The following is a 23,255-nucleotide window of genomic DNA, read 5'->3' on the forward strand; positions in this document are numbered from 1 at the left end:
ATTAATCTTTCACGCCGTCTCAGTTTTCAAGCACGCTTGACTGATAAATAATGGAATTTATTTGTTTTATTCTCATTTATCAACAGATTTCGTGAAATTCGGTCGAACGTATAACTTAAATAGATACATGTACACGAAATTATCGGCTGTCAGTCGATTATGTATGTACACACGTATAAATAATGAAGGCACCAAGGGAATCAACAATCAATAAATTATCCGGGCAGATTTGTATGAAAATTTCGAGTGAGACGAGTGTAATTGGCAATTATGATAAGAAATGTAACATTATAAACGGAATCGCGATTACAGTTGGCGTGTGACGACGCGCGTGTGATTATTTACCTAGAGTATGAGTGTTATTTGGTTGATGACTTGCCGTTAGAACCGCTGACCATTGGATCGGACGCCGAGGAGTAACGCTATCGCTACAAACTAAACGAAAAGAAGAAGAGTGTGACGTGTCGTGACGAGAGATACTCTTGTCGCAGGAATGTCAAATTCGGCGGATGTGACACGTACGTCGATCACAGTCGGATCCTCGTCGCCGAGGTCCATCGCGATAGCGAGGACATTATCAACGCATCTGTCACGCGGGTTCCGATACACCTTTCTTTCTCTCTCGACGAGCGTTTCGAATTATGTGTGATATTCCAAGATTCATCAAACACAATCTTACAAGTCGAAAAAAAATACGTTAGCATCGGGTGTTTCTGGCACATTGAGTCTCCAGGAAACATCGCGTCGCTGAGAGCATTTCTGAGGAGAACGCGGGTTCAATTTATGTTTCGCGCGGGAGAGACGCGAAGGTGTAACTGCACATGGTCGTAATTGGAACAATAATAATAAAATAATATTTATCGCCGTCAGACGCGCAATATATAATAAGCATAATAGGAATCTTTTTACGCCTGCCTGCGGTTGACAATACCTCTCAACGGGGGAAACTTTATCGACGTCTGATAGAAAAAGCTATTAGGCGAACACTCGGCGTGGAGTCAGCCTTGTGCAAATTGTGAATATTCATTAATTCTATTTACATATATAAGCTACGTAATAAACTACCTGTCTAGGTTAAGGAGATTGCGAATCACCGATAACGGGATCTATCCCGAATAAATTAGTAAATAACGCGTTTTGCGTCAGAAGTCGTTATATATATATCAAATTATTATATATGTTACAAATTCTCATCGATTTATTTATCCTTAACCTAGACGCATCTCTTGACTTTTAAAATGCGACTGATTATCCCATTGGCGAGAATTTTTTGCGGGATCACGCAATCATTTCTTCCTCAGTCGCCGGTTCCTAACTTTTGCCCCACGCAACTTATTACCATTTATATAAATATAAGTTAAGAATGTCCATCCGGAGACACATAACGTAGAAAAACAATTTGATAAAGTGCTACAGTAAATATCTCACCTTTCGTTTATAAAATATCTCTATGGACAAGAGGCGACACATCGTGTGTCGCGTTATTGCGCTAGAATTTTCGAGGCGTGACACGTCGAAGTTCGATGAAAAAAAGAGTGAGAAACAGCGAAACGTAAGCGCTTTTCGTTAACTCGTGTGTTATATCCTCTCTCTTATTTGTAGTAGCATTAAATTTTCAGCAACTTTTCAACACATATTACATGATATATATCTGCTTAATACTTTCCTGTTCCTCGCCGCGCATAATTCGCGTGTGCAGCGAAGGATAATATCTTGAATGAATAATTATAACAAGCGAATTTGATTCTTTTGCCGAGGCTGATTGCGTTGCGGCCTCGTGTACGAGCTCGAGTCCTATCTTTCTTTTTTTTCCCCCTTTCGTTCGAACTGACGGTCTGTACACGCTAATATTCCTTAGGAGTCGCAATGTCGAGCGGATAGTATCGATTCGGACTCAACGTACAACAGTTCGTCGTTACGTTTCGGGAGCGAAGATCTCGACGGAACTGTCGGCGTTCTGCGCATTGGAGCGCATCGCTCGTCTTCGTTCCTCAATCATTTGTCGTCGCGCCTGCTCCCTCGCCTCTCGCGCCTTTTTGTTCGCCTCGCTGTTCGCGGTCGGTTTCGCTTTGTGGACTGGTATGACTCGGCGTTTACCGTTTTGCGAGGTCGACGCGGTTTTCTTGTCCGGCACGACCTACGAGCACGAGGAACAAAGTGCTAAAGGTATAATCGCGAAAAATCCTAATGTTGTAGAAAGAATAATTTTGACTTTTATTTAAATGAAGAAATGTAAAACGGAAAATCAGGCAGGCCGAGACTCGTGTATCAACAATAATATTTATAATATTCATACCTCTTGCCATTGCGACTTCTTTAGTTCCTCTATCTGGTCAAAAAGTTCGTTTACTTGAACAACCTGCAACATCACCATGTCCCAGAAGCCAGCCAAGTCCTCGTTCGTCGTTGGAAATTCTTCACCCGGCACCTGATTCTGAAATACCAAGACAGTTGAGCCGCTAGTTGTTATCGATTTAATCGAGTGAAAAACAAACGAGTAGACATTTTCTTACGATATTCTTTTGACATAATCCTTCAAACTGCTGCATCTTCTGCGAAGCTAACAGTCTAGCCTTTCCCGCGGCAGATCGCAGCTTACCAGCCGCCTCTTCTGGCAGTGCAACGGTGTCGCCGCTGGCTAATTCGGCCTCTGCAGATGTGGCCAACGACAGCAGTCTATCTGTCTCTTGTTTCAATATCTGAAAGCACAGAACATATACGCATGAATTCTTATTGCCGAGAAATAAATACTCATGTTGTATAATATATGCATTTAGTTTACCTTCATAAAATAATGACCATCTTTCTCTATTTTTTCCGCCTCTTGGGCTTGTTTCGCTATGTTTGTCGAGCTGACGCTAGGTTCCAACACAGGTAACACTACTTTCGGCGCGGCCGGCTGCTGATCGGGTATGCTCTCACTAGCCATATCGCGCTGCGGTCCATCGTCCTCTATGGTAATCGGAATTCTTCTCACTACGCTGTTCTGCGAATTCGTAGGGTTTTTCTCCTCGGGTTTTCGTAATGCCCGCATTATCCTGAAAATGCAAAAGTATTCTGTCAGAAAGGAAAAATGTAACAAGATAATTTCAATTTTATTCAAGGCTAAAGTATAGACGCTCACCTTTGCAGTGGCTTTATAACTTGTTCCGTGCCGTCTGTGGGTTTTCTACTACTGACTACAGGGAGCTGCGCCCGAAATTCCGGACGCAAGTGTCGCAGGACAGGCAGATTCTTTAACGATTCCTCCGTGTTCGCGTTGTCTGCCGAAATGTCATTGTTATTACTGGATTTATTGAAAATACTGTCGCTGGTGTTTAACTTAGTGGTGCTGCGTTTGAAGAAGAAACCTTGCGCCAGAGCACCTGGACCGTACAGCCGTTCCACTCGCTGCTGAATAAAGGATTTCTCGCTGCTCGACGAGGTGTTTAACACTTGACTCTCAACCTCTACCGACGAGCCATTTAGAATACTAGTATCGCTAAACGATGCACCCGAAGCTGCAAAAAAAAACCAAGAGAATTAAATAAAGAAATGAACAATAATATGAAATATAAATGACAATGCAGAAGAGCCAATTGGAACTAACCCACTTCAATAAATTGCTGTGTGCATTTATATACGTGTTTAATAATTGATGTAAAGATATGACGCCAAAAGTTTTGGACATCTTAGGAGCTTCTTTTGACAGCACGACATAAGAAAAATTCGAAATAAAATGTACAGCAATATATAAATATATACATATGAAGTAATCATATAAAGTATTTACCGCTAGATAATTAAAGATAAAAAAGACGTTTTAAATTAGAAGTTATTTTACCAGAGAAACTAGCAGAGAAAACGTAGCAAATCAGAGAAAATGTACAGCAACCATGTCAGAGCTCGCAAACAAGACACAAAACGGACTAAAGAGCGTGCACGTATCTCTTACATGTATCGAAAGACATGACAGACAACAATCGTTATCAAAACATAAATAAATATGAGTCAATGTAACACGACCCGTAACTCGACGACGACGAAATATTATAGTCTGTTTTATATATTATATTATAGTCTGTATTAAACTTATTTCATACAGAATTCACTTTCAAATGAATAACGTAAATAAATAATGAGCATGATTATAATTTTGTCACTTAATAATACAACATATCGAATATAAATTACTTAAACTTTTCATCGAGACCTTTAAAATTATTCCCGAAATATTACGATTCAGAAACTTTTGAAATCGAAATTGATTTTTAATAATTGAAAGGAGAATCAGTGTTCAGATATTGTTGAAAGAAAGGTATATATAAAACAAATTACAAGCATATCAAAGTCGTCTATGGAAAGGAGCTTTTCTTACGATTCGTGACACCTTGCTTCGACGAAGAGAAACCCGTGCCCATGGACTTGTTCTGCTGACCGCAGGACATCATCGGCGACAATCCGGGGCTCCGTTTGCTGGCGGAAGTGCTCATCCTCATCGGGCTGAGTTGGGAAAACGTCGCGTGCAACGACACCCCCTTGTCGACTTCCGAGTAACCCTGGCATGCCATGCCGATTGAACTTCTACTCTCTCGATACGTTTCGACCTTGCACTCCTCCTTCACGCCGTTCGTGAATCCGTTTTGCCTCTCCATCGCTAACGGCGATATCGACTGGCTCTTAGGCGGATGTTGGGGCGTCGGAACGCTAAGATTCTCGTTGGATCTACGGGTTTTCACATATTTATGCCAATCGAGAGTCGCGGCGTAAAAAGGGACGCGAACGCCTCACCTGAAACCTGCAGGACTCGTGTCCCTCGTGATCAGCCTCGTGCCGGGACTGCTGTCTCTCGAGCGGAATCCCTCCCTCAGTTTACTGTCGTACCTGGTGATTCCTGAGTAGCCGCTTATACTGCACGCCAGTCCCAAGTAGCTAGGCTTCTTCGCTGCCGTCAGCTCCGGCTCGGGGCTGCCGCGATGAGCATTGCTGGCGTTCAACTTCTTCTCGTCGGGGGTGAGATGCGACTTCTGCAACGTCTCGTTGCTACCGTTCGCCAATTTCTCGGGTAACGTCACCGGTTCGCCGTTGCACGACAGATTCAGGCTGTGCAGTGTCTTTTCGGACACGGAGTCCACGGTGTTCTCTGAAAGCGGAAATTCCGATTCTAGCACTCGCTAATGTTCCTCTTCGGCCCCGAAATCTCAAACGCTCCAGAACGGAGGACGTAGAAATCGCCACGGAGACATCACAATCCTGTAAACTTGGCTGTGCTCCGTAATGACGGCGAGCTAGAGCTGCGCGGACTGAATCGCAACAGACCGTTTAAATTTATCCACGTCGACGCATAGGTCCCTCCGTTACGCTTTTATCTCGATTCACGAAATCTCGATTCACCGCGCTCTCATTAACGACGAATGTCCGCGAGCCAACTGCTCGGCCGACGAGACATTCACCTTCGGAAAGCATCACCGTCGCCCACGCACTATGCACACGCCAGCTCGCGTTAAACGGATCTTATTCGCGTCGTGGTCGCGACGCGACCCTGTTTCCTGGGACTCGGTGGAGCGGCTCCAAGTTCGCTACGCCGAAGCAACCGGACGGAAATCCAGCTTGGTCACACCTGGAGTTCTCGACTACGATCAATCGGCGCGCTTCGCGGAACTGAGGATGAGCCGACGAGCCCGCAGAAAGCTCACACTCGTCTAAGTCGCCGCGACGGATCCTGGAACACTGAGCGGAGGCCCTCACAGGCAGGGACTCCCTCGTCAGTGCCTCCTTGGCAACGATGAGGAAAAGAAGCGGTTGCACTTGGTGCAAACTTGCCTACCGTCTAAATCCGATCGGTATTTCGAGCGGGCAAAAAGTGCCCGCCGACCTGCGAGAAAGTAACGGGCGGAGAGAGATCGGCGACTTCGCCGTCCTTGAAGCCTCGAAAATCTGCATGGATCTCGGTCCATGGAATACCTGAGGAATCGCGAGAGACGGGAGACGCGTCTTTAAATCTAATCGCGCGCGGTCCTTTTTCTGCCCCGAGAAATTTTACCAACTCGCGATGAGATCAGATCAGAATTGATAAATAATCAATGCCCGATGCAATATCTGTGTTTCGGAAAGATCTGAAGTGAGATATAACGCGACGGGATATTTTACTGATTAAGTAATGTCGAGGTTGTTAGACATTTAACGTGCGGCTTTCAGCGTCAATTAAGTGCCGCATTTTTGGATAATTGAAAGAACTGGTTTAAGAGATAAACTGTACGATACAATCCCACGTTCTCTCGAACGCATTCCACTTCTTTTTTTTTCCACGGAATGACTTCCTCGCTCGAGCGACGCGTCTAATTATTCCCGGCCCGACCGAACTCTCGTAGACAATTGTCTGCGAGAAGCGATCGTCCTCTTCGATAGGGAAGACTCTCTGTCATCGCAGCAACGTTCCTTTCCCAAAGAACCGCAATTTTGTTCTTCCTAAATTACATATTGGCGCTTAAAAAATTCACAATCCAACGAAAAACAATTGCAACTCTCCGCGAAATCTTAGTTAATCATGTCGGCAAATTATTTCGTCAAATATCAGGAATTCTAGATGTACCTCCAGATTTCCTTCTGCACGTTCTCTCCCAGTGGTACGCAGCCTGGGAGAGATCGCGCTGATTAAACAACTCGAGATCAAAGTAATTTAGCCGTGGGAATGCTTCTCGGTCACAAGGTGACGATTGCCGAGCTCTTATCGACTACGTGTCTCTCAATGCGGGATAGCCAACCTGATCGGTCGGACGCGGAGCGGTCGACGTCCAGGCTGCAGCTGCCGATGCTCTCCTGGCTGGTCATGTTGGGGTGGTGCCTGGTGACGCTCTGCGCTGGCGGTCGGGGATCCGGGTCGAGGCGATGATAGTTGAGGGGCTGCACTGCCAAGGAGAGCGGCCTGGTGCGTCGATGCGAGCGGATGCCACCGGCTCCGGGCACCGACGACGTCACCGTCGCGGCACAGGAGTCGTCGACGTCCTCCAGACCCGCCACCTCGCCACCGCCGCGCCGAGGCTGCCCGCTCGCTCGCCGTTCCTCGTCCACGCGATCCTCGTGCACACTGCACAAGGTCCGGTTCTCATCCCGTATGCTGTCACGCGTGTCGGAGCGTACTCGAGCTCTCGGCGCGGTTACGATATTTACGCGCGTATACATATCTCAATACACGGTGTGCGATCTCTCGTGAGCGCGTTGGTGACATTCCCGAGCTAACAACCGAAATGATCTTCCCTTGATAAAAATCGCCCCGCGGCATACGTACGTGAACAACACTTGATATTTAAAAGTTTATATTTCACTATTCGCTCCTTTCTAATTCACCGTAGCGGAAGGTTTATGATGAGGTGGACTCTTAATACGAGATAGCGGAGTGTTCCACCCATAGACATAATATATCTGGACCGAGCATCGAGCAGCGGGGGCAGAGGTTCACGTAGAAAAGGACAAACTCTGTTTTGTGCTATTTCGTTCTCTCTTGTTCGCATGCGAACGAGAGTTTGTCCTTTTTTACGTGAACCTCTGCCCCCACTGATCAAATAAAGGCAAACGCCCGGTCTAGATACATTATGTCTATGGTTCCACCATAAATTTCTTGCTCTTGGTAGTGAAATTCGTTTAGCGGAAAATTCATCGTTAGATCGTGTTGCGAAAGAAGCTTCGTGATTGAATTTGCATGTCGAAAACCTGCTCTCTGATATTAGAAGCCTATCTCATAATAGGGGACTTCCCTCTACATATCGTTTCAGTCAAGTGTTTGATCACGACCCTTAACATTCAACATTTGAGCTTGAAAAATTCGCCTCCGATTAATCTCCGAGGAAACATTTACAGCTTTAGTTATCCTCCAACAAGAAATATCACGCTTTACCAAGTGCGCTCATTATCGGACACCAAGTATTTCCATACGAGACTTCGACGTAGACTGACTTGATTTTAGAAAAGTTCAAAAATGTGAACAAGCTCGAGCGGAACGACCTCGATTGATAACGAGACGCGTTCTCGTCGAGGAGAGAGAAAAAAAACATCTTCCGGTGGCTCTTGTCGGCCCCAACGGAACACGTTGCATTTCTCTGTTTCCATCGCGAGTGTCACCGGCGTCTCGAGGCAAGCGAGAAAGTGGCACGAATTGGCACGTGCCGGCGACCGCCGCGGCTACTTTCCTTGTACGCGACATCCGTACGGCGTAAGAACAATTGATAAGCCACAGTCGATTGTCTCCTCTCGTCGCGTACGCGCGTCACCGAGAGAGCTCGAGAACATCGTGCACGCGGAAACTGGTGGCACGCCGGGCCTCTCGACAGACCGGAGTCTGCAGGTATAACATTTGGGAGGGACGGAGCGGGGCTTCGGGAGGGACCTTGCCGAGAGAAACGACGATGTAACGTCGACGTTGAGAATCTCGAAGACAGCGAGAACCGATTTTACAACGGCGTTCCTCGGGCACGGGCGCGAGGTCTCGTCGCGAGGACCCCCTCGGAATTCTTTCGCCGCGCGCGAGGCTGCGCGCGACGTGGCGTCAACGAGCCCGGTATTCTCATTACCGATGTAACGAGAGTAATTAGCGATATCGAATTCGCGCGGCGCATAACTGTCCGACGGTCTTTAGTGCCTATAACGCGGTGAAAACCGAGTGGAAAGTTTTTTTTCCTTTTTGCGGCGCAATAACGATCGGATTCACGACTTAACGAAGGCAAACATCGTACGTTATGCGCAGGCAGTCTCATTAATTTCGCCGTGACTTTCGTATTTCTCTGCATAATATCGAGACAATGAATAGGCACAGGTTTTTATTGCCGCGAGTCACGAAGCCCGTGCAAATATCGCGTTTTTCCCGCGTTGCATTACGCGCACGAAAAAAACAATCCCCGCCTACCGTTAAATCTTTTAGTCGATACCGAGTCTCGGGGTGAAAATTGGGGGGGGGGGAAAGTGTAAGAGGTGAGACGCGACCGAGAATTGAACGGTCGTTATCTATAATCGGCAAGGGGGCGTTTGGAAAATGACGTGTGTCGGAATTTCTCGAGAATCGTCGCGGAAGTGGCACCAGCTTCCGACAGTCGATTTGTCGCTCGCGGACGAGAGACTCGTGCAAATAGCTCCGGCACGCGAATTGAATTGGTCGACAAATTGGCGCCGGTGTTAATTGCACGCGCTAATCGCGCCAAGAGCATCGGCCATTCGTCGCGAACGCAGCGAGCTCCGTTCGTTTCAGCCGGACTATTCTCCACTTGAGAGACAGGCGTGCTCTCGTTTCGCAGACAGGCAAATGTGAGATTGTCGGAGGATGCGGCTGAAAAGAACGGAGCCTCTTATGTGCAACCGCGGATCAGCGCAAGCGGGTGCGTAACCAGATGCGATCAAAATGCATGCAACAAAATCGCTCTCACATCGGCGATTAAACTCGCGACAGCTCTGCGATGTCTTGCGCGAGAAAAAGAAAAGAGAGGAAAGAAAACCAAATCGTCCATCGACGATTGTCGCACGTTTACTCGCTCATGTAATCGCGAGAGTGTAATGTACATAGAAACGGAGGAAGCTTCTGCGAGCAAGTCACACAAAATGAGATTTAGCGCCTCGTTTCTCAAACCGTCATCGAAATCCTGTATAAGCGGAATTATATTACAATTGCAATCGGGACATAAAACTGCACCGCGACCGTCGTCAATTTCTACGTAATTTTCGCAAATATCGTATTTTTTTTTTAATACTTATGAATGCCATATAATATACTTTCTAGCGCTTTCACTGCCACCGATGCGGCTCCTCGGTCAAAAAAACAAGGGGGGGAAAAAATACGCCGGGCTCCAAACGGCACTCGTGCGTGTAACGTATTAACATACACGGCGGCCGTAGCGGATTGGAGAAACGAGTCGCGCGTGTAGGTAAGGCCGTGTCCGGTGTTGTACAATGTTGTTTACGATGCGGAAATCGGCGCTGACATAATTGCGAGTTAACGGTTTAAAGTGCATCGTGGGGTACAGGCGTGCGGCCAAGCAAGACTAAAAGTGTGCAAGGTGAACGAATCATGCTCGATCGCCGATGACGCTGATGATGGCGATGTGATGACGGTGGCGTGTGTCTGTATGCGTGGACGCACGTGGACGGACGGAGGAGGAGGAGGGTGACCGACAGCGTTGGAAAATGTCAAAGTGTTTATGACACGTGGACGTATAACGATTCCCCCAGCCGGGGTCGCTCGGGAGACCTCGACGTTCTCGTTAGACGTCCGCGTTGATACTCCGAGGTATCCAGCATCTCAAACGATGTCTATCGATGTCCGTCGAACACCCCGTCTGGAATCCTGGATTCCTCTCGGCACGCGACAGGAGTGACGAATGCGCGACGCATCGCCGCGTCGCGCCGTTAATGAATCACGACGATGCCTATTCACGTTCTAATCGCTCACCGTGAAAAATCGAGGGGTCCGGTAGACGCTTGCGACGTATTGCGTGTTTGTGTCGATAGGATGGATTAATTAATTGTTAACGTCACACACTAAGCGTCAATTATATATTACTGTAACATTCAGTTATTCACATCGGATAAAAATATCGTACACTTGAACGTGTAACGTGTTATTTTCTATAAGAGAAAACAGACATGCGTCTAAGAGTGCAGCGCACGCAGTTATCACTGTTGGAGCAGCGGGAATTTATTGTTAAGATCTCAGGGGGGGGACTCGCTTAATTAAAATTCTCAAGGGATCTTTCAATCCTCCGCAAACGTCTCTTTCTCACTGCCTACCTTCGTCGCCAATGTTTCCAGAGGAGGAACTTGGAGACATTCTTTTTCGCGACCGGATTCACCGTGTAGGTGCCACTCTCGATTTTTAAGGGCATCCTTAGGCGCGTACGCGTCACTGCGGATTGCGCCCGAGGCGCGTCGACGGCGTGCGGTCGCCGCGAGCCGATATATCGATCGCAAGATGATCTGCGAATGTCAAAGGGGATGATATTGCACGCGCATCACTCTCGCCTCGTATTTCGAGTGGCAATAAGCGCCGTTAAAATGCAACTCCAAGCGTTATTGTGTGTTATTACCCGTGTACGATCTTCCCTTTCTTATTCGGTCGCGTCGACTAAGGACTGGAGAAATTACAATTTCCCCCCCTTCGTAATTGTACAAATTATTACCAATATCTTTATTGACAATATTGCGCGTTCACAAGCACGTCATCTTGATTCGTCTCGACCGATCTCGCAGATAGGGGAGGATACACCCCCGTTTCACCAAAATCGGCGCCGATCTCCTTTAATCTAATCGCGCGATGGCAGAATCGAGAGGCGCCGGATCGTATCGGCGATCGTGATCTACCTCTTTCTTTTTCGCGTTGCCCCTTTAATTGTCGCGGTGTCGCACTCGCGAGCACGTATCTAGGATGACTAGTTGCCGAAGACTGGCATTCCCAATCTCGTCTCTGCCGCCGAGACTCTTTCGCTTTCTCTCTCGACGCATCCTCCTTTTCCGTCTCTCTCTCTCGCTCTCTCTCTCGGACCTTCGCGCCAACGGTGCCTCCGAATCCCCCGCCATTCCAGCCGGTCTCTTTATCTTTCCCCGAGTCGAGGGTATATTTTTGGAACGCTCAAAAAACCACGATGGCACAGGGTGCCGCGTCTTTCCCCGCGTCTTTCATGCCTATCCTTCTATTCCTGCTTCCTCTCCTTTCTCTCTCTTTCTCTCTTTACGCGGGCATTAACGCGTGGACGAATGTGGAAGAGCGAATTTAAAGGGGGCCGCGAGCGCGCGTACACGTGCCGGGCACGCGCGCGCGCGCCTCCGAGAGAAACGCGCGCCTCAAAAGCCGGTGGTGTCCGTGTAACTTGTAAAAGAAATCTCTTCGCGTCTTATCCCCTCGAGTTTCACGAAACTTGATTATTAAGACACTGCGAAACGAATGCGACACGTTTTTTTCTCCACCTGCGGAGATACTTGAAAGTCAGAATTACCCTGCGGATTTCTAGCTCCTCGGCGCGAAACCAGAGATTGTCGGGGATAAAAATTCTCTCCCTCTCGCTGAGATATTATACGACGCCGCGCGCGTGATAAAATAAATCTAAACACTTGGAGGAATTGGCTGATAAACGATGCAAGCGGGCTCTTAACGATCGAAATAATGCGCCTCCGCGTAAACGAGCTCGAGCGCAGCTTCGATTTTACATGCGGGAGAGCGGATAAGTGCCATGTAAGTCGCTGGCGAGGGCTAATAACTCCTTTTGGTCTCTGTCATCGTGGTCTTTTACGGATCGTTAATCCGTAAGCGCTTTTACGGCCCGCGTAATAGTTTCTCCTTCTTCACTGACGCAGAATGCGTCTGTCTCCGAGCCCGACTCACGTAACAAAATATGCATCGTACAAAAGGCCATTACGCTTTGTACTTTCAATAACTTGGTATAACTCATATGTCTTCGGGATAGCAGCTCCCGAGAAAACCGCGAGGGCTCTTCTGCGAGAAGTTTCCGAGGAACGCGCGAACTGGGCCTATAATAAAAATTGAAATTTACGACGGACGCCAAACTCTGAAACTTCAACGGAGAGGCCACGTCTAGCGATGAATTATAGTCAACAGGTCTGACTTGGAGATGAGCGCGGAAAAAAATCGAATTTATGCTCAATCGTTGCGCAACGATCTATCAGCGAAACAATTAAACAGATACGAGGAAAGACGGGGGCAGGATAGAAGACACGTCTCCTCTCTCCTCCCATTTGCGCCGCCTCGAAATATCGTTGCAAAGAGCAACGAACGTCCGCATGGCGGAAATCTCCCGTCTTCCGGACAATTCACGCGCAAGGGTTTTCCCTATTACTGTTCTATTTTCGGCGCGGGCCGCCCCCGGCGAGATTTACGGGTCCGGCAATTGAAACCGACAAGATCCGGGTCGCCGAAGGGTTCGGCGATTCACGTCGCCGCGTCGGCTTCTCGGTTCGTTTGCACCGGCACCGAGTGTCCCGAGATGTCAGCGACTTCTCGCGCGTTAACGACCCGGAGACCCCGTCGAACTCGGTACTCCTCGTTCGAGGGACCATCATAATTTCAGCGGACCCCTCGCTCGGGATCGTCGCGAACAAATGACGTCTGATCACGAAGATCGCACAGAGTACGAAAGAAATAGAGAGAGAGAGAAAAGAAGAGAGAGAGAGAGAGAGCGCGAGTTGGGGTCATTCTTCTCTCGTAGTGGATTTATGCCACGCGGAGCATTAACCCGAAATGCAGGTTTCGGCCGAATCTCAAGTTCCATGCTATCGAACGAGAGAGTCCCTCGGCCTGTACATTTTCGGGCCCTTTACCTCCTCGTTATACGACGACGCTCGTCACGACGCTCGTCGAACGACCCTCGGTCACGAAGAGCGTTCCCGTCGATGGGAACGAAACATTTCGCGAGCGGTTACGGTCGCTTGGAATTGATCCGCGAATCAAGTTTTATTCGTGAACATTTCCTACGTTTGATTAGTCGATCTTTAACAATACGAAACGCCTGTGCAAGCTTAAATGAAACATTTGACGTGATAGAATCGTAATTCGCTTCATGGGAATTAACCGTGAGATTATTGTTGGCGCGACATTCGCGACAGTTCCGACTATGACATTCGCGAAAAAAAGTACAGCGAGGACATAAATAAGGTCTAAAGGTTGAGAGCATGAGTAGCGCGAAACAAGAGCTGCCGTCTGGGAATGCTGGGAGCGCAGCTATGACTTCAAGTGCGATATACTGGTCGCAACGTGACTCAGAGACTTACACCCACAGAAAAAATTTCCGGATCGAATGCCGTTACACTTGAATGTATGTAAGCGAGTCTAATGAAGAATTTTACGCGCGGTGCGTATCTGAAGAGAAAAGAGAAACTAAATTACACGTCCTACACGTTTACTAATAACACCCTAATAATTAATAAAACGCGTTAAAGTTCGGGCCAAAATACTACGCACCTGGGCGTTTATCTCGAAATGTCGAGTCAATCAGCTCGCGTTTGATAGATTCGACGCTCAACGAGACCCGTGAAACACGATTGTGCGGTTGCGCGAATGGACAAACGAACGAAATCGCGAGAATGAGGCACGATTGTTCCTCCTGTAGAATCGCAACAAAGAGACGCGCGTGCGTGCAATATTGTCTCGCGCGTACGTTTCTCCGCAAGAGGCTCTAAAATGCATCCGTCTCTTTCGGACACACCTGCCACTCGAATCTGCGCGTTTCGCATATTATCTCCTCCTCTCTTCCCATTATTTACACCTGCCAGCGAAGCGAGCGATTCTACGCTGCCAGGGGACAGAGATTAGATCGCCGGATTAGATCAAGGCGTCGCGTCGATGAACTAAGTAAACGTCATTCGTAATCGGGCAACGTTAATTAATCGACGACTTCTATACGCGACTGAAGGATTACAACGTGCAGCAAGAGGCTCTTTTGCGTCTGTCACGCGTGACCTGAATGCAAAATGCCGTTTCTCATGATTTCTCGTTTCGTCACGGAGTACATTGACACGAGATTTTCCGTACTCGAGGCGAGGGAAAATGTTTGTCTCCTGGTCCCCAGGCTCGCATCCGAGGAAAGTAAAATGAGATAAAAATTGATATGCACGCTGTTCGCCTTGATTCACGGCGATCGTAAAATCCTGGGCTCTCTAGAAAGATACGTGGCGGAATAAAATACTAATTTACACCGCGCGCGGAAACCGGAGTCTCACGATCCTTAAGTTCAACCCTAAATCTATAATTACGTATCGCAAATTCGTCCTTCCAGGCATGTACGTCGGTCGAATGTTCGCGCAAATTTGTGGACACTCGGATCGAACGTATAGATGGAAATCTTATCTGGACATCGCGGCTTACGAGATACATTGAGCAAATGAACGGTAAATTGTAGGAAGACCGGCTTAAAATAGAGAGCCACTGTCGCAGCTAGACGGCTCAAATACCGGTATTAGAACCGTTTTCCGGCCTGCCCATCCAACGCGCAACAGAGAGATACACGCGTGCACGAACGGGTTAAACGTGCGCGAGACGGCGCGAGGGACGGTGAAACTTACGAAGTCGATAATCGACTGTATATCGTTGCGCGCATGGTGTAAAGATACAAGGTGAAGCAAGCTGGTGGATGCGCAGTGTCAACCAATCAGAAGTGGCCCAAACTGCCGAATTGACCAACCAGAAATTTGCACCAACCTTCAAACTGCAAATCATTGCAGGTTGAATGCGGGAAGAACCAACGAACAGTTTGCCCCAAAAATTGGTTACATGCGCAATGGTCTCACCTTGCATCTTTACACCGTGGCTGCGCGCATACATTAGTTTTAATATTGGACTTACATTCTAGCGCGAGCGTATTTTAGGGTACGATCGCATTCCCCGGCGAGGTCCCCGTAGCTTCGCGGCTCCCGGGCGACGGAGGAGGAATTCCTCCTCGCTTTCTGAAAATCATCGGACGAGCGTCGCCGGTATTCAGGGGTAAGTGACACCGGCTGAACTCTCTCGCGTCTATATATAAACGAAAATAAACCAGAATGACATTTGAACTATACTCTCGCTGTCGCCCCTCCTCGCTGCGACAGGCCAGAAGAGAAACGCGGACGAGAAGGACGAGAGGGATCGGGGCGTCGCGACGAACGTCTGAGAAAAATTGTGTCAGCTAAATCAGGAGGCGCCCCGTGCTCACTTTCAATGGGTTAGGATTTTCCAGCTTTTCTCTCGCACGGCTCTTCTGCAATTAACCGGCGTGGAGTTGCGTTTTTTTCGAGGCTGCGGGGTTCGGGAGGATTAAGGCGAGCCTGAAGACTCCGGCGCCAAAACGAGGACTTGGATGATTCACTGGATGCATGACGCATTGTAAGTTTGATGTTGCGATGTAATACTGCATTTGTAGCCTGATTCATCGGCATCGCGGAAGGAACCAACCGGCTTTTCCTGCTAGTGTGCTCTTGCGCCGAGAATGCGACGGTCGCGATAGAATGGTCGTGACAGAAGAGAAGGGCAAGATTGGATTGAAATTTGACTGTCCGTTGAAACGTCGCGTTGAAATGTGCTGGAACAATAATGCAACCGCTAGCAAAGTGCTCCAATTCCAATTTAGACAAATTAACCCATTCGCGCTGGAGCCGATTAACAATCGCCGTTTCAACTTTACGCGACAATCGCACGAAGCGAATTGCGTTCACCGACGGGGTGCCAAAGAAGCTAATCCGCTACGCAAATTATCGTAAATACGCGCCGGAAAGATCTGCCATTGTCCGAAGGAGACGGTTAATTGTCCACTCGCCCATAAAAACATTCCTCGCGATATCATCGACATTGTCGTCGCAGGAAGTAAGAGGTACGAGAGCTCACGTATGTCGCAGCGGAAGGCTGCATACCGGGTGGTGAAAAACAAGAGAGAAGATCGAGACCCGCGTTGAAGAATCCAATCGCTATCGTTAGCTTCGCCCGTGAAGCTACCGAAATTTGACGTGTCGCAAAGTCACGATAGCCTGCATTCTACTGCTTTAATTGCGCGCCATCGATCTCCCATGTGGCTTTAATTAAAGGCGTATCCGCCTGCGGATACGCGGCGAGCTAATGACCAGTTGGGTGCGTAAACCGTCTCTGGTCTACAACCGCAAGCGGATGCGTGTCGTGTCTCGTATACGGTAGCGTTTCATGTTTCACGTACGTGCAGATATCAATACGATTCGGCTGCGAGGGTAATCGGGCCTCTTTAAATAAAGAGTCCTCGTGCCTGTTAAATTGAGCGTGGGCTTGTGCGAGACCGGCACTAACGAGACAATAAAGAATCGCTTCAGCTTCTGTGTTTCGAGCCATCGCGTTGATCGCGCCAAGAATTTGAGCGGAGGTGATCCCGCCTTTCCGGTTCTCCCTCCGAATCGTGTCAAGGCTCGCGGCTCCCCGCGACAAGTTTAATGCCTTCGAAGTGTCTCTGGCTATCATAGTCGACGCTGCACGCGGGCGGGGGATTAAAGATAAATTATACGTCGAGCGCGCTTTCATTCGCGCGACGTATGAATAAAAATGACCTCGGATTGAAAACGCGAGCGCGCGACGCCGACGAAAATGCGCCTCCGAACGTTGTTGAATCGCAATGAGCCTCGGCAATTATTCGCGGTGTCGAAAGCCCCGCGGAGAACGAAGCGGCGGGAGTTTGTCGTGCCAACGTTTCGCCGGACAATTTCCCCGGCGAAGCGCCCGCACTTTATTCGATGCATTTATGGAAAACGAGCGAGGAACTGAAAGGCGCATCGCGAATCCATCGGTTGTTTTTTTTTCCTGTGACTCCTACGGAGACTGCATCTGCATCTCCTCTTTGTAAACAGCCGATAGCGCATGCAACGAAATGTCACGATCGCGCGCGTGCAATGTTCTGCTCTACATGCTCTTCGGTCACAAAGCGGCGTTTTTTTTCTTTTTTTTTTTTCGTTACGGACGTACAACGTGGAAATGGACGAGTGCGTGAGATTGCGTGCGATTTGCGTCGCTCCGCGGAATGTCGTGCCGCATACGTGTCCAATTGTAATCGCGTTGCGCATTGATGTCATTCTACCAAGACGAGGAGAAGCATCATGCTCGAACGAGAAGTCAGCCGACAATCGTTTCCACGTAACGTAACGTGCTCTCGTGTACTGCGGATTCAGTCATCCTACATAATTACAACTAGTGTACAAACAGCCATTAAACGTATAATGTCAATGAGTGTCCATAATGCGTTTAGCGTGACGTTCCACGTGCGGAGCGCAGCTACGAGACCGCGATTTCCGCGCGAGGCGAGGAAACGATCGCGACGGAAGGAGAGAAATGTCGACGTTTCGTTTCCGTCTCGGGCGGTCACACTCGAAGAACAATACAGGGGCGTCCCGACGCTCGGGACACGCTGCACGCCTTCTGCCTTTCCGCCGAGAGGGAGGGGGGGGAGGGGAGAGGGGGAACCGGATTTCCGAAAAAGGGAAAGCGAGGCGCGGGATGCAGGTTGCCTGTGCGTTTCGCAGCACGCACGCACGCACGCACGCATGTACGCACGTACGCCCACGCGAATGCGATAAATTATGTGAGGAGGCGGGCCTCGCGACACAGAGCGTAGAGGGTACCACCATAAAAGAACCTGCTACGTTCCAGATATCGGCCCGACGAGCGCATATAAAATCGGCTGCGTTATAAGCGACGGGGGGGATATGTGCTTGCCCCCCCCCCCTGCCCCTCCCTTCCCCGCGATGCAAGACGTCGACGCGATCACAATGGAAGCTGGGTAGGAAATGAGCGCAAACAGGGTCACCGGGGTAATCCCCGACGCGGTTAATGGCATCACCGTTACACAATAAATAAGTGCAGGCTTACGAGAGTCTGTTATGACTGCCCGTTAAAGAGTTGCGCCTCACATATGGGGCTCGATTCTTGATTCATTCGCGGGAGAAACGAGGATTCAGAAGAGTTGCAAGTTGCATCGGTCACTCGCATGGCTTCTAGCCGATCAACCTCCAACCTCCAACTTTTCTGTAGGAGCCAGCGTCTTCGCAAACGTTTCTCTGGCGAACGACTCAAGAATCGAGCCCACGGTGCTAACCATGGTGTAAAGATACAAGGTGAGACATTGCGCGTGTAACCAATTTTTGGGGCAGGGACACCTGGTCTAGAACTCCGCATCCAGGCCGAATCAGACTAGCAATTGTTGACGCGGATTAGATCGGGATTGGCGATTAGTGAGTCTTCTAGCCAATGAGAGCAAGGCAGCCAGCGTTTCCATGGACTCTCATTGGCCAGAGGACAATCGCTAATCGCCAATCCCGATCTAATCCGCGTCGACCATTGCTAGTCTGCTTCGGCCTTAAAGCCTGTATCAGACTACGGATTGAGATTGAGATTAGATTGGAATTTGACGAATTAGAATAAAAGTTACTAAACTTGAGATTAGCAAACTTTACTCTGATTGGTCAAATTTCAATCTAACCTCAATCTCAATCCGTAGTCTGACACGGGCTTTAAAGGCACCGCGCGCCATCCCCCAAAAGTCTTCGAGTCCAGCGCGCGATTATCTACCGCGATCGTTTCCGCGAAACGTACGTCCGGGGTAAAGGCGAAACGCGCGCATTTTCTCCAGGTAAATCCGGCGTCGTCCCGTTATCTCGCTCCGCGTGCGTAAATTTATTGAAAAGAAAAGAAAACGAGACGGTCCTCTCTCTCTCTCCTCGGTCGCGAAATTTCGTTCGAGGCTTGTTGCCCTGCATCCGCAGGAACGCCGGAGCGTTTTACCGAGCACCGTGCGGTTCTTTAGTCCTCTTTATCGATCAGCCAGCAGAACCGGTACGCGTACCGTACCGTACTATACGGTGTTTCGTGTAAAACGGGCAACGGGGGCGACAAAGAGCGCGAGGATGGCCCGTACGGTAGTTTCGCGCCGGACGACGCTATTGTAATTACGCGGTGTACCGGGTAAGAGGTACCTTCCCCGTGGAACGCGAACGCGGTGTCGTAACGAGCAGGCAATCGTAACGATCGCGGGGGGCGAATAGAGACGACAATAACCGACGACGGAGATGACGCGGTGTCGTGTTGTAGCACATGTCCGGCGGTAAAAATAGAAGCCGCGCTCGCGACCGATATCTGCCACGCTCGAATGACTTTTTAACGGCGCCCGTACGAATTACTCGCATTGTCTTAGCACTTTAACAGCTCGCTTCGATCAGTTCGCTCCCCCCCGTACGTTCGCAACCCGACCGGCATTTACAATCGAGCCGAGCTACATCGGACGCCCATGTCCGAGTAACGGATCTGGTTTTATTTAGGCGGTTATTAATGCACCTCGAAAACTATAGAGGTAAGTTCTCTATTATGAGGCTGCTAATATGAGACAGCAGGTTTTCAACATCCAAATTCAATCGCAAATCTTTTTCTCGCGACGATCACACGATGAATTTTCCACTAAACGGAGATCTCACTCCAAGAGCAATAAATTTATGGTGGAGCCAGCAGATGGTGTCTATTAATTTAGTAGAAACCTCGCTATCTCATATTAGGAGCGTGTCTCACGATAAGGGACTTTCCTCTGTTTGTAATACTTTAAAGCGATAAAATCGTAGTCGATAATTCGAAGGCGCAGGACTAACAATAAGTGATAAACGACTCGACTCGCAATCTCGCGATCGAATCGGCCTCTTGCCGACTGCAGGAGGTTCAGAAAATGCGCGCGACAGCGCGGAAACGTTGCGACTTAATCGCAAATCCATTGCACATTGTGTCACAATTAGTTTGAAACTACTCCTGAAACGGCCCGCGACTCCGAGCCGCGGAGCAAGCCTGGGCTTTTCGGCCTCGCCTCAATCTCGTATGCCGTACGCGGCAGCGCGGGATATTATGGTCGTCGCGAGAGAAATTGTGCGGTAATCGTCCCGTTGCAGTTGCAACGTGGCAGCTGCGTTACGCCGAGCGCGCTTTATCGCGGCTGCACTCGCATCCATACGGACGTCATTCCGCGAGGCATCGGAGCGGCGAAACGAAAATTCGTCATTTGCACGCGCGCATCTGTGTCTGTAGACGACAATTTTCGTCAGATTCAAATCACGATATCAAGTGCGACCGAAGACACGCAGGGAGAGAATTTTCTCTGAAAATTTACCCCGACAAATCGCGTCGTCGTGGGACAACGTGGCATTTCGAAGAACTGTATGAGAGTATTTTGAAGTTTTTCTGTGCGTTCTACTGGTAAAATGTATGGTAAAATTTCGAGAAGCTCTCGCAATGTTCTGCGAAATGCCAAGTTGTCCCACGATTTTCTGGATAAAGAGTCAGAACGAGATCGGCCCCATTTTTTGCGCATTCGATTTTGGTCACAAAGTAGGTGCCAAGCGAGAGGTCTCGTCAAGATGATCGCAGACATGTCGGTCTCAGAGTGTACGTTCCAGAGATATCGGGCTCCATAGGTACACTCGGAGACTGACGTCTGCGATCGTCTTGACGAGATCTTTCGTTTGGTACCTACTTTGTGACCAAAATCGACTGCAAAAGAATGGAGCCAATCTTGTTCCGACTCGTTATCCTGAAAATCGTGGGACAACTTGGCACTTCGAAGAACATCGCGAGAGCTTCTATCGAGCCCGATATCTCTGGAACGTTAAACAGGTACGCTCTGAGACTGACATATCTGCGATCATCTTGACGAGACCTTTCGCCTGGTACCTACTTTGTAACGAAAATCGAGTGCGAAAAAATGGGGCCATTTGCCTATGGACACACTTGTTCTCGCTCTTTTAGGAAAAGATTCCCTCCGTGTCGTCGTCGGGCTGAGAAATTGAGGTCCCGATAGTGGCAGACTTATCTTGTATCGCGCAGAAACGGGCAGATAAATGAAATAAAACGGATCTCGTGTGTCTTGAGGGAAATTCGTGCGCCTGCAATCTGTCTTCGGCAAAATGTACACGTGTCTGCCGTTCGGCCATCGATCGCCAATCACTCCGCTCGCAATCGCCCCGAATTAGTGTGTCGCGGTTCAATATCGCCTTGATTACCTCGCTGCTGCACCATCGCCGGGAGCCAAAGTCGAGAGTCGCTCTCGCAACGATCCACGCGCGAAACAATGACGGCGTAAACAGCGCGCGCGTGCGAAGACCGCGAGACCACCCGGGGATCTCTCTCGACGGCGCGCACACGCCGCACTCGAAGGCACTCTACTGACGAACGGACGATGCCATAAGCGAATCGAACTCCCCATGCGAGCCGCTACGCGAAGAAGAGAGAGAAGGAAATGCGGCCGACACAATTTTAACGTGTTGCATACGGCGCCGGTCGTCGCTGACCAGCCGTGTTACTTCAACGTATCTCATTGAGATAAAACACAACTACATTGCAACATGTATATTGATGTTAGTTTCCAGTTGATTTTCGCATTGGCTTTTTATTTCGACCCCTTCAGATTTGTCGACCTCTCTATCACAATTTTTGCAAGGATTCAACCGTGTTATCGCGCACTGTTGACAAATTTGTGTTAATTTAGCATAATATGGATATGTTAAGTGATGACATACTTGGTTAATATTTTAACACAAAGTGTATGCGAATCTTAAAGTAATTTGAAATAAATTTTCTGTAAAATTAACATATTTTTAGTGACGAAAGGAATTTTGAAAACTTAAATTTTTACATTTTACAGATGTAACAAGTCAAATGACGGTTCGAAATCACCCTCACTTATATTATATAGAATAAAGTCAACATTTTATTCTGTAAATTTGAACAGAGATTAAAAAATAAGTACACATTGTGTTGCTTTAACATTTCTTTTCAGCTATTTTAATAATTTTACATTCTAGGCCAATTAACACAAGAGCAATATGTTAAAACCGGCATTTCTTTTCACAAGAAAACACAAATTTTCCAACTGTGTGTGACAACGTGGCATTTTGAAGAACTGCATGAGAGTGTCTTGAAATTCTTCTACGCGTTCTGCTAGTAAATTGTGTGGTGAAATTTCAAGACACTCCCACGAGCTCTTCGAAATGCCAAAGTTGTCCCACAAGTTTCTTCTAGAAATCTCCTAGAAATGTAACAAAAAATGCAAGCCACTATTATAAAAATTAGAGCTGCACATCCCACATTATACAATGTAATGTATGCGTCGACGATACCAATAAAAAGCCTTGCAATTTTGCATTCCACGGCATGTTTGATTACCATCATTATCCAATATGATTAATCCGCGATACGCGGATAAAAAAGTACGGTAATTTTATTCCCGACATAAAGAGAGAGTTTTTGTATTTATTTAATATTTCTATCTATAACTAACAGACGAAGAACTTTCACGAGGAAAAAGGGATCGTCGTACAAATAATACCCCATAGAATCTTCAATTTCGCAGCTACAAATCAATGTCTGTTAGTCAAAACTTGTAATAATTATAACGTTGAGCGGGCAATTTTTAGCTTTTCGTCCATTTTCGCAAAGTTCGTCGTGAAATCCGTTTTACGTGTTATGAGCGACGTAAGAGCCTTGGGCTCTTGGACACTACCGTTATTGCTTTATTAAAGCTCGTACGTCATTGATCAAACTCTCTCACAATCTCCGAGTGATCTCACGACCTCGCTGCCAGCAGGTGCCAGCGAGAAATGTAGGGTGTATCGGGAAATATTGCTCGACCAATTCAAAGCCAATCATTTCCGTGCGTTGGGATAAAAAAATTGTTAAGCCCGTATCGGACTACGGACTGAGGTTCGACCAGTCGGGAGTAAAGTTTACTAATCTCAAGCTCAGCGACTTTAACTCTAATTGGTCAAATTTCAAT

General features: G+C 48.1%; 1 protein-coding gene across 3 annotated transcripts in view; it reads right to left on the reverse strand.

Moving 5' to 3' along the window:
- Positions 1-37: 37 nt before the first annotated feature.
- The window catches only part of LOC105567181, a 39,260-nt gene continuing 16,042 nt past the window's right edge, over positions 38-23,255 (reverse strand). For 2 of the 3 annotated variants that reach the window (XM_012021813.1, XM_012021812.1), the window contains 8 exons: positions 6,744-7,066; positions 4,771-5,122; positions 4,358-4,704; positions 3,125-3,500; positions 2,783-3,038; positions 2,514-2,699; positions 2,297-2,434; positions 38-2,137 (listed from right to left, as the gene is read on the reverse strand). In XM_012021813.1, the coding sequence (XP_011877203.1) occupies positions 1,916-2,137; positions 2,297-2,434; positions 2,514-2,699; positions 2,783-3,038; positions 3,125-3,500; positions 4,358-4,704; positions 4,771-5,122; positions 6,744-7,066 (2,200 nt within the window). In that variant the 3' untranslated portion in view covers positions 38-1,915. Of the gene's footprint in view, positions 2,138-2,296; positions 2,435-2,513; positions 2,700-2,782; positions 3,039-3,124; positions 3,501-4,357; positions 4,705-4,770; positions 5,123-6,743; positions 7,067-10,749; positions 12,325-23,255 lie in introns of those variants that run through there. The other variant, XM_012021814.1, reaches the window with a different exon arrangement.

Source organism: Vollenhovia emeryi, unplaced genomic scaffold, assembly GCF_000949405.1.
Source record: "Vollenhovia emeryi isolate VEMERY1.0 unplaced genomic scaffold, V.emery_V1.0 DF939140.1, whole genome shotgun sequence".
NCBI lineage: Eukaryota > Metazoa > Arthropoda > Insecta > Hymenoptera > Formicidae > Vollenhovia > Vollenhovia emeryi.